This window comes from Mirounga leonina, unplaced genomic scaffold (genome assembly GCF_011800145.1).
Source record: "Mirounga leonina isolate KUSES-001 unplaced genomic scaffold, KU_Mleo_1.0 Mir_165, whole genome shotgun sequence".
NCBI classification, from domain to species: Eukaryota; Metazoa; Chordata; class Mammalia; order Carnivora; family Phocidae; genus Mirounga; species Mirounga leonina.
In genome coordinates, this window is record NW_023270415.1 from 62270044 (window position 1) to 62282143 (window position 12100).

At 39.4% G+C, this 12100-nt stretch overlaps 1 protein-coding gene and 1 long non-coding RNA gene across 2 annotated transcripts in view; one reads left to right on the top strand and one right to left on the bottom strand.

Annotated features, from left to right (window-relative positions):
- LOC118015153 overlaps positions 1-12100 on the top strand; it is a 40370-nt gene that overhangs the window by 27571 nt on the left and 699 nt on the right. The window contains exon 4 of the long non-coding RNA XR_004680543.1: positions 10734-10851. This is a non-coding gene — a long non-coding RNA (uncharacterized LOC118015153). The remainder of the gene's footprint in view (positions 1-10733; positions 10852-12100) is intronic.
- The window catches only part of TNFRSF11B (TNF receptor superfamily member 11b), a 28452-nt gene continuing 26049 nt past the window's right edge, over positions 9698-12100 (bottom strand). Inside the window, exon 5 of the mRNA XM_035011810.1 lies at positions 9698-10906. Coding sequence (XP_034867701.1) covers positions 10518-10906 — 389 coding nt within the window. The 3' untranslated portion in view covers positions 9698-10517. The remainder of the gene's footprint in view (positions 10907-12100) is intronic.

Genomic DNA, 12100 nt, shown 5'->3' on the forward strand with positions numbered 1-12100 from the left:
AAAGAAAGAAAGAAAGAAAGAAAGAAAGAAAGAAAGAAAGAAAGAAAAGCAAGCAAGCACATGTTGATTAGAGAGTTGGAACTTTGAGCTATCTTGACATCTGTGGCATGGAGGAGGGCTGGAAATTGAGTTCAATCAATCATGCTCATGTAATGAAACCCCAATAAAAACTCTAGACAGTGGAGCTTTCTGGTTAGTAAACACATTATTGCTGTGCTGAGAGGGTGATGCATCTGATTCTCCCAAGAAAGGGCACAGAAGCTCCATATCTGGGACCCTCCCAGGTCTTAACCCTAGGAGTATCCCTTATAAAAAAGTATAATCATAAATATGGTGTTTTCCTGAGTTCTGAGAGTCATTCCAACAAGTCATTGAATCTGGGGTCATGGGGAACCCCTTTTTTGTAGCTGGTCTGTCAGAAGTTTCTGTGGCCTGAAGAGCCCTGAGACTTGTGGCTGGTAGCTAACCTCTGAAATGGAGGCAGTCTTGTGGAGGACTTTGCCCTTAACCTGGGAGGTCTGTGTTACCTCTAGCTCCTAGTGTCAGAATTGAATTTCTGCTCACCTACTTGGGGTGGAAACAGCGTAGGTGGATAGTGCATGACATCAGTGTCTGTGGGCAAAACTCAGAATTGTGTGCAACTAGTTTCCCCTCAACACTAAGGCCAAAAGAAAATGCTGAGAACATTAAATACAACATTAAAATACTCACACCTTGATTCTTCATTGACCATTCTGACTTCCCCAATGTCTTTGCGCCAGTGGGATAGAATGAAATGACAGGGTCTAAAAGACAAAATGGAGTTTCTGTTACTCACTTGCAATGAAATGGTGGACATGTAACTAATTCTCTTTGGGCCATAGCCCTTTATCTTTAAAATGGGAATATTAAGGCCTAATTTGTAAAGCTGTTAAGAGAATGAACATAAAAAGGTAAGATCTTGGCACGTGACAGGTGTTCAGTGACAGTTATTTTCATCTGTCCTTTAAGATTATTCCCAGTCGGAATGGTTCTTTCTGAGCAAGATTTTCTTTTATCCAGTTCATCAAAAGGAAGTCAAAGTGATTGATGTGGCTTCACTGAACACTCAGTGAACTATCTAACTTTGGGGGGATATGCTGGCTCAACCTCTCAAATGTCAGTGGCTGGGAGAGAGCTTCGTCTTAAAGAGGGTCTTACTGTAATTGAAAAATTCACAGCGTCTGCTCTGCATGTGAAGGGAGGACACCCCTTCAATGCCTGCATCTGCTGTCGCTATGATGCCTACAACAGCTTGCTGCTGCATTTGTCAAAACCCATCTTGGCTGCAGGTGCACTGTGTCTATACTCAACAGCTCCATTGCCACTGGGACACCATAAGCTTCAGGGAGTTGCCCAGGGAGGCCCAGCATGTCTGGGGCCCAGAATGAAAGCCAGGCCTGTGGATGCCTCCTTTCCCCCTCAGCTGCCTCCTCCTGACTTGCCTCTCTTCCATCTTGTGGTGAGGTGGTTACAGCTCTGCACCAAATAACCAGCATAGTTTCCTGAAGGAACACCCATTTATCATTTCCCTCCGATGATCACACAAAATGGTTGGGTGTCATCCCTCATGTGAATTTATCTCTTGTGAAGAATACATTTTAAAAAAACACTTGGTTACTAGGCCAAGTGCTGGGATAGAAATTTATGTGGGATGACCAGATAAGCTTCTGAGGTTTTATTCTATCAATTGTGCAGACAGGAAGGCTGAGCCGCAAAGCAATCACAGTATTTAGGAGAAGGGACAGGATTTAAAATTAGGTGTGTCTCACTCCTAATCCCTTTTTCCTTTACTGAAGGTTTATTAACCCACGTGGGCCTGCTTCTGAGAAAGCTGGCTACTTATTTCTAGGTAGAATCTGCTCTTATTTTTCTTTTATGCTCAGAGCCCATCACATTTTATTTTTTCTAGAAGCTTTATTATGACATTCCCTATTCTTTAAATGTGGCTTAGTCAACAGAGTGTATTTTCAAATAATTAGGGAAAGATAACAGTGCCAGCTACCCCCAAGTGCCAGTCTGTTGGCTTAAAGTTTTTTTAATACCCAGTCTTGACTCCATGGTTTGGGTTTAAACAGAATTTTTTTCTGGAGACTTTAGCAAAGCTTACTTCTTTTGCCATCCGCTCTTAGTAAGCAAATCCTGGATGCTTTCCTTGCCACGAGTGCTTAATGGCAGAGTACATCTTGTCACCATCCAAGGCAGATCCTTTTGAGTGGCATATTCTCGTGGCTGGAGGGAAAAATCTGATCCAGATTCCACAAAAAGACAGATGGAGTTTTCCATGCAAAACCATTACTCTTGGATTCCTGGCTAGTGGATTTCTGTTTTTCAAAATTGTGGGTTTTTTGTTTTTTTTTCTCTCCTTTTTGACTCTTGCTGTCTTTCTATCTCAGGAGTGATGTTTGTTATCTCAAGCTTAAATCCAAAGGTGTGATTGGGATAGATCATTGGAAGGGTGTATAAGACTTGAGACAGCTGTGACTAGATCAAATATTACACCCAGTCCAAGCACTATATAATAATAGAGGTCCCAAATAAAAGAATGGTGAATGTCAGGGGAAGTAAGCTGAAAGCTGTTGGTTTTTAGGAAAATGATGATGATTTGATAACTGGGTTGTTCAGATTTAATGAGATGATGTCTGTAATGGTCTTAAGTGTAGGGCTTTCTTCCTCACAAGTTCTCAATAAATGACCTTCACTGTGAGTACCAGGTCAATGTAGAAACAATGACAAATCAGATGAATCAGTGATTTCCTAGCTTTTGCCTTTATAGAACATTGTTTTCTAAGAACCTAAATGGACCCACATCTAACAGGAAAGCATTTAATAAATTATAGTCATTATTATTATTGCTGTTGATATTATGAGCATAACATCAACATCAAGGGAGACAGTTAAACTGTCAGGTGCTAAATGCAATGATTGATACATGTACAGTGGGATTAAGCACACCCCAAGAGAGAAAGCTAAGGGTTTCCCATCTTTGTTAAGAGAAGCACAAAGTTAAACAAGAGTCTTGATAGGACTGAGAAGCTCTGAGTTCTGATAGCAGCTGTGCAATTTAATTTCTTGCAGCCTCATTTGGTCCTCAAGGATTAGATATAATAATATCTCCCAAAATTGCCCAATAAGAATTCTAGCTCCCAAGTCCTGACCCGTGACTCAAAATCATCCTGGGAGGATGCTATGGAATGTACAGTTTGAACAAACAATCCCAAATGATACTTATGATTAGGTAAGTTTGATAAACAACTAGGTTGGAACAATCTATAAAGGCTACCTGCTCTAAAATTCCAAGAAAGTAAGAGTTTCTATTAAAAAAACCATTTTTGCCCAATCTCAATGACAGAATGAGAGCTCTTAAGTCCTGAAATTGGGTTCCATTGGCTGTGTGTGTGTGTACATGTGTGTACATGTGCACATGTACATGTTTGTGTTGTGCATGTGTTCACATGTGCGCTTGTGTGCTTTGCTTGTGTGTACATATATGCATGTGTGTGTGTGTGTGTGTGTGTGTTGGGGCATCACTATAGCAATAAGACACTTTAAAAATGCTAAAATCCAAGGTCATCACTCTCCAGGCTAGTTTAGGAATGGCTGGACCAAGGCAGGAGAGATGAACAGATGACCTCATGTTGTCTCTCAGAAACCTATGATTCCATGAGAACGATACAGGTTTTATGCATGATCTGTCCTGTTTACCTCCTCTTGCCTGAAGTCAGTGAGTCATGAAAAACCAAAATTGCTATTGAAATGTCAATTTGGAAGATGTCTTTGTTTTAGTAAGAAGGATTTTTGTGGAAATATGACTTAAGCTTTTGTGTCTCAAAAGATGAGGTGGATTTCCCTGGGAAAAGACTCAAGAAAACCCAAAGAAATGGGAGACTTATTTTGTATTAAATATTTGGAAAAAGACAGGAATCTCAATCCATTAGTCATAACCAAATACCCAGTGATGGTGCTCCTTCTCTGATGACTCTCCTGGAAAGATTAATGGTTCTTTACTGTGAACTTTCCTTTCCACTCTGGGCTCCCACCTGCAGTCTGAGTTGCCTATTTACCTCATGGCTGAACTATTCTAGTAGTCAGCTCTTCTAGTTTAATAATCTCTAATCTATTCCCGCTCCAATCCATTCTATACACTCCTGCCAGAATAATCTTCTTGAAATTCTACTTTGCAAACATCAATACCTTTCTTAAAACTTCAATGGTTCCTATTGTGTTTATAGGTAAATATTATAAAATTAAAGATTCTCAGATGGATAGAACCTCACAATCATCACAGTTAGCTCCTCAAATCCAAACACCTTTCTCTGGCATTCAAAGACCTCTTATTTACTCTATATGTTAGTCAGGACTCCTGTTTATGAATTACAGAAACTGGCTTGGGGGAAAAGGGAAAGTCAGTGGTTTCAAAGCTAAATAACAGGAAGAAAAGATGTGGCTAGAACCAGGGGCTTGAACATCATCAGGATTCCTTGCTTGTCTCTTCTTTCTTCTTCTCTCTGATAGCTCCCTTTCTCTGCGGCCTCTGGCAACTTTAGCCTCATACTTTTTATAGATTTTCATTGGGCAGAAAAAAATTTTCTTTAAGTAATTCCAAATGCACACATGCTAAGGAAGGTCTCTCACTGAATGCCTTGGGGGGAGTGCAAGAAATAGTTGGGTGTTCAGAAAGAGGCTGTTATTGTCAGGCCCCATTGGAACTATGTGGTTGAGTTGGGGTGGGGTGGGAGAGAGCAGTTACCTAAAAGAAGGAGGTGCTTACCAGACTAAACTGAAGAGTTCTGGGTAGATAAAGCAGTTAGTTTCACAACTCACAGTGTATTACTAATAAACTTCTTTGAGCTTATTTTATAGTACTCTTTAAATTTTTATATAAACTACATGAGTCTAGACAATGCTTTTGCATTCCATATGTACATTTTAGCCTCTATGGCTTTTCCAATACAATTCCTTATATCTACATCCCACCTCATTCTCTCTGCCTAGATGTACCTGTAAAACCTAGCTGAAGTTATTGCTTCTTGGCCTGCCCTGGGCTTCAGAGATGACAGTTGATGAATGTACCATATTTATGCAATTCAGTTGGTACTAAGTATCTACTGTCCGGTATTAGCAAGTACTCTGCTATGTGTACATCTTATCTCTCCAACTTGATTCTAGCCATCTTCAGGACAGATGTATTTAAATTCAGCTGCAGAGATAATTGTTATTATTACTGTTAAATCCCTGTTTTATGGCTTCCTAGATTTGAGGAGAGAGAAATTTGGAAAATAACAGCAAGAAAGTCAAAGAATTAGCGCATATATTTGTATTCAATATCAACAATCATAATTACACTAATTGAACTGATAGCAGCTGCTATTTTGAACTTTGATCAAGAGAAGAGAATAATAAAAGTGTGTCCCTCAGATTGAGTTTGGGCATCAGTTTAGAAAATATCTCCAAAGGTGTTAAGCATTTTGAAAAGGAGCTACTCCTAGGGCTATCAGTCTCTGCATTGGCAAAGAAGAGCATAGAGTTCTCTGTTCTCAGAGCTCTCCCTTTCTCTCACACCTATTTCTACACCTGAGCATAAACACCTTTATGATTGACAGGGATAGTTTCACAAATAGAAAATTAGAACAACCCAAGACTATGCTCCGGGAAGTAATGATAGTTTGCCACTCTATCTCTTGCTTAGAACTGGTATAAAGTGCACTGTGTTTAGTACTATAATTTGGCACTCAAAAGTATTATTTTCAATGGAACAAAGATTTTCAGTATATGCATACATACTGAAGATAATCTATTGAGTAAGATGCTTAACAAAATAGGTAGAATAGAAAAATCATGGTTAATAAGTAAAAACTTCTTGGAATATTTCATATGACTGGTCTAGAATAAGGATTTCAAAATTATTTCTTGGTCTGTATTCTTTAGTCCATAAAACTAACCCATCAAAAATACTTCACACCTTGTGTAAGGTTCTAGATGAACAAGAGGACACAGTGGGTCTGGACTCATGAGGATAGTTTAAATTCCCATCCAATCTTTCACATCAAGTTTTTAAACAGCAAAATTGACCAAGTTCTAACTTCTTCCTGGGAGAAATGCAGAGAACTGGAATTGGTTATGACAAAAACCAAACTAAATTCACCGTCATGACTTAAAAAAAAAACCAACAAAACTGATTGGATGTACAGTAACAAGAGTGAACCCTAATGTAAACTGTAGACTTTGGGTGATAATGATGTGTCTGTGTAGGTTCATCAGTTGTAACAAATGCACTGCTGTGGTGGGGGATATTGAGAGAAAAGGAGGCTATGCACGCACAGGGGCAAGAATTATGTGGGAATGGTGGGAAGAATTTATGTTCCAAGGACAGGAGACTAGGTGAGGAGCCTCTGATTGTCTGTGTCCAGCTCTCAGATCAACCAGTGATCATGTCCACTTGATGACTTCCTCCAGCGCTTTTGCATGTTCTTTCTCCATGAACCCCATTGAGTACTCACAGAATAGATCAATAGATCAAAAAGAACCATAAGATCTTGGAGGGAGGGGCAGTAGCATTAATCAAAACATTAATGAAGCAGGGGAAAGGGAAAACCCACTGGCTCTAGAACATTGGTGAACACTCATTACAGCTGAGGAAAGGGAACAGAAGGTGGGGAAAAGTCTATTCTTGGGACAAGGGGCAGGATTAGGTGCTGAATCCACAACTGGCAGATTTCAAGTGACAAGTAACAGCAAAATGCTGCTGGGCAAGGGATGGGAAAGGAATAAGAATGTGTAGACAGAAGCTTTTTGAGAAGCAGCTCAAGGGGAAGATCTAAAACTCAAACAGGCATTGCTCTGATACACATCCACCACCCTGAAAACAAGCTATCTCTAGGAGTTTGAAATCTCTGATGCACTGAGTATAACCATTGCAAAAAGAAAAGTAAGGAAGAGAGAAGAGAAAAGAGAAGAGAAGGGAAGGGAAGGGAAGGGAAGGGATGGGAAGGGAGGAGAGGAGAGGAGGGGAGGAGGGGAGGGGAGGGGAAAGAAAGAAAGGAAGGAAGGAAGGGAGGGAGGAAGGAAGGAAGGAAGGAAGGAAGGAAGGAAGGAAGGAAGGAAGGAAGGAAGGAAGGAAGGAAGAGAAAGAAAGAAGAAAGAAAGAAAAGAAAGAAAGAAGAAAGAGAAAGAAAGAAAAGAAAGATTGAATTAGTGAATTGCTAACTGAATTAATGTAAAGCCTTCCATTACAGTTCTAGCAGAAGGACAGGCATGACCATATCCAGGTATATAAACCATTTACCTGTCTCCTGACCTACTCAACGCATTTGGCTTTTAACAAAAAAAAATTATGAGACATACAAAAAGGCAAGAAAAAGCCAGTATACTGCCACGTGACAGAGTAATCATCAGAAATAATTTTCAGCTTTACTATAAAGTGCAAATAATTAAGAGAGTGTGGTATTGGTGGAAGGACAGATTTACAGATAAATGGAACAGAATAGAGAATCCAGAAATAGACCCACACAAATATAATCAACTGATTTTTAATAAAGATGCAAGGGCAATTAAATGGAGAAATGCTAGTCTTTTCAAGAAATCATGTTGGGGGGCACCTGGGTGGCTCAGTTGGTTAAGCAACTGCCTTCAGCTCAGGTCATGATCCTGGAGTCACGGGATCAAGTCCCGCATCGGGCTCCCTGCTCAGCGTGGAGTCTGCTTCTCCCTCTGACCCTCCCCCCTCTCATATGCTCTCTCTCTCTCTCTCAAATAAGTAAAATCTTTAAGAAAAAAAAAGAAATCATGTTGGAACAACTGGAGGACCATAAGTAAAGAAGGCCGGGGGGGCTTCAGTGTGTATCTCACATCTTATATAGAAATTAACTCAGTTACAAAGGTTAGTATCAACAGTAATTAGTCATGCTGATAGCACTGGCCCCTGATATGATGTGAGAAGGGCCATTACCTACATGATATTCTTCCCCCAGATCCTTAACATCAGTCTATTCATGAAAAAACATCAGAAAGACTGAAATTGAGTCACATTTTACAAAATAGCTCACTAGGGATACTTTATACTATCTTTTTAGTGATTCTGTAAATCTAAAGCTGTTTTAAAATTGTAAGTTTTAAGAAAAAGAGAAATGGACGTGAAGTCACATACCCTATTTCCCTTGGAGGAGAAGGTTGAGGTAGAGTGAACGCAGAGTAGCAACCAGGGAAGCCAATGAAATTGGCATTTCAGTGATTTATACTTGATGCCATTAACTTTCAGATGTTTCTCAAGCCTAGTTGGTGCGAGGAGACCATTTCATTTTCTGTAAATAGGAACTTTGGTGGAAGAACTAGAGCCTCTGAAGGGGGAGTGAGGGCTCCTAATGTTAACTCCTGTTCTGCAGCTTATACCCTCAGCACTTAATTCCCACAATTTTTTTCACTTCAAGTATTGCCATGTTGGGATTCTGAGTCTCTGGGTTTGAGCCTCTTGACTTCACCTCTGCTTTTTATTCCCCCAGATTTATGAGTTTGTGTGGTATTTACCTAGATCTGCCCTTCTGTCAAAGTGTCCATAACTGGATGTGATTTCACAAAGGTAGGGTTGATCAGCACCAATGTTGTACTCCAAGTCATAGTCTTACCTTTGTAGCCTACACAATGATGGGATGGAATAGACCCTGTTCACAGTGATATCCCCTTCTTGGGAATCGCAACTGAAAAAGACAGACCCGCACTAGCCAAGTCTTTACACCAGTCCCAATCTAGGACAACCAGAGTCTCTATCCCAGGAATGTGAAATTTTGAACTGAAAGATACAGGAATGAAAGACTGAGGACAAAGTGTAGGAAATTCTGCCCCCAAGGGGCCCACAGTTATTTTCAGTCTGTTATTTCTGAGGCTCGGATACAACCTGTATTCGTTTTCTATAGTTGTTGCGGCAAATTACCACACGCTGAGTGGCTGGAAACATTAACTCTTTCACTAATAAACATTAATAAAGCTACTAATTCTGTCATAGCTCTGGAGGCCAGAAGTCCAAGGTGAAGTTGTCAGCAGTGCTTTATACTACCTGCAGAAGCTCTGGGGGAGAATTTGTTCCCTGTCTTCCCTGGGTTCCTTGGCTTAAGGCTTCATCACTCCCATCTCTACCTCTGTCTGCACATCTTCTCTGTCTTTCCCCTTTGTGTGTCTCTTATAAAGACACTTGCCGTTGGATTTAGGGCCCACCAAGATGATTTCCTCATCTCAAGATCCTTAATTACATCTACAAAACCCTTTTTCTAAATAAGGTAACATTCACAGGCTAAGATATTTTGGGAGAGCACCATCATTCAACCCAATACCCCACCCTTCCAATTATTTTCTTAAACTAAGTAGTGCCAGTTTCCATTACTTGCAACCAAAATAAAACTAGTTTGGTCTCTCGATGCTAGCCGTGCAGTTGTAAGTGGTTTGCACCGCCTGTATACTAAGCTTGACTTCAGAAATTCTCCAATTTCAATGTAGTAAGAGTTACTTTGGAATTTATTAAGAATGCAGGTTTCTGCCCTCCTCCTCAGTTTCTCAATAAATTGGTCCAGGAATCTGCATTTTTAACAATTCTCAGGTGGTCCTGATGATAAAAGAACAGGAAAAAATGTGAAACCTCAGACCCATTAACGCCCGATTCAAATAAAACCAAGAGGAAAAGCAATGAAAAATAATTTGAAAACTTTAATGATGTTGTTTAGATAGTAAAAACATAAAATCTTTTAAATAAAGTACATTCAATTTCTCAGAGCATCTAATATTCAGATAATTTATATTTCATACACTTTCCAACATTAAATAATTGACTAAATAATGCATTTTCTATAAAATGATATTACAGCTTATACAGGTAAAAGTACATTACAAAAACACTCCACACAGGAAGAATGGCAGTACCTATTAAGAAATGCTATAAACTTTCCATTAAAAAATATATTTTATCTCTCATTTGTCATTATAATAAACAGAATATATATTTTTCTTTCTAAAATTGTCTTACACAATTTCCCTTTAGGATGATAATATGTACAAACCTTATATCTGAATGAATATAAATAGAAATACTGTAATAGTGTTATAGATATATTAGTAACTTTTACAGAAAAAAAATATGGCTTTCTAATAAAAGCCTCTAGCACAGCTGAAATCTCAAAGCTATTTAAGTTAGACATTCCCATATTTAGTAAGGCACAATGGATCTAGTTTCTTATTTCCAGTTGAATTACTGTGAGCAGTAAATAAGGGAAAATATAGTCAGTAGATATGGGACCAGATCTATCAGTTGGATAAACTATTTGGGGTTTATTGAACTTTTGGGGGAGATGTTAGTTCTTTCTCCACACCATTCTTTCTTTTTGTGCCCTGTGGCCAAATCTAGTCCTTGGAGATGAGAAAGAAATCACTGTACCCCCCTCAAGTGCCTGAGAAACAGTTTACTCATTCATTGGATCTGGTCCATTGTGAGGAAATAGCCCAGTGACCATTTCCGGTTATAAGCAGCTTATTTTTACTGATTGGACCTGGCTCCCTATCATTTCTAAAAATAGCTTCTGATATAATCTGTACATGGTGAAGCTGTGAAGGAACCTGATGGTCTTCCTCAGGCTCTGAGTGACAGTTTTGGGGAAGTGGTATGTTTTCAAGTGCTTCAGTGCATGCATTAAGCCCTTCAGGGTGTCTTGGTCGCCATTTTTTATTCTCCACAGGCTGAGCAGCTTCAGAATCTGCTCACTTGATTTGCATGCCTTCAACGTCTTCTCAATGTCTTCTGTTGTGACTTTCTTCCCCGGCAAGCTTTCCATCAAGGTCCGGAGCTGCTCGAAGGTGAGGTTTGTGTGTCCAATGTGCCGCTGTATGCTGTTTTCACACAGGTCGATATCTGCATCAAGCAAAAGCCCGGAGAGACGGTCACATAATGTATATTCTAAAGCCGCCACCACAAAACGACCATGAGGCAGAAGGAGCTTCTCCCAGAATTTCATAAATTTATTTTAAGGATAACCTTCCCCTTCCTTTTATGGCGGAGGGGAGGGCTAAGTGATGCTAGTTATTTGTGAGAACTGAGTTGAATATTATTTCGTGTTATAAAGGGTAATGTGCTTTATGTATTCTAGGCAACCAGCAGAGCTTTGTGAAAAGCCCTGATTTTGGAAATGAACAGTAGAAAACTATAGACACATCACCCTCAGTTTTCTAAGAAAAACTGGAAAAATTAAAACGATAACGTTTCAGAAAAATAGGAATAAAGTATTCGACTTAGCCATTTTGTAATATAAACTTTCATTAGTGGTTATGTGATATATACCTCATTTGAAGAGTTGGGTGTGATAAATGGTCTTTAATAAATAGCACCAGAGGATTACTATGGAGGAGGAGGAGATCTGAAAAACTCAATAGAATGAGGACAAAGAATGGTAGGATTCATATGACCTAGAGAATATTTCAGTAATGAGCTGGGACATAAACATAAGAGGGAGTATCTAACATTTCCATTAATGACACGAGTCATTTGCTGTCTGTGAGCCCTAAGGCAAGTCAGTTCATCTTTTTGGACTGAAATGTGCTTATTTATAAAATAGAGAATTTGGCCCCTTCCAATTCTAACAGTCCCTGATTCTCTTATCCCATCTCTTCCCCCACCCCCTTTTTCTTCCTGCTTCAGGGCTAATTATACTTTCAAAGAATACATTTTATTTGCCAAAAACAGAAGAAAACTTTACTCTGCACAAGTGAAAGTCAAAAATCTTAAGTCTCCTAACATAACAGGCCTCAGTTTCAGATGTTTGAGGAAGTATAGGACTCTTTGGTCATCTAACTACAGGTAAAGAGCAGATGGGTTTCTCACTTTGTCTGCATTATGAAAATCTTCCTCCTCCTTTCTGGCAGGTGCTCCCAATGCTAACTGAAGTCAGAACTCTTTCCACTGTATACCCTAAAGCTTACAGTCCACACTGCATGAAACTTCCTTTTCCCCTTGGATTCTTTCCCATCATAACACACACACACACATACACACACACACAGTTTCTAAAGGAGACTTTTTTTATAAAAGTCTAAAACATGAGAGTACTTG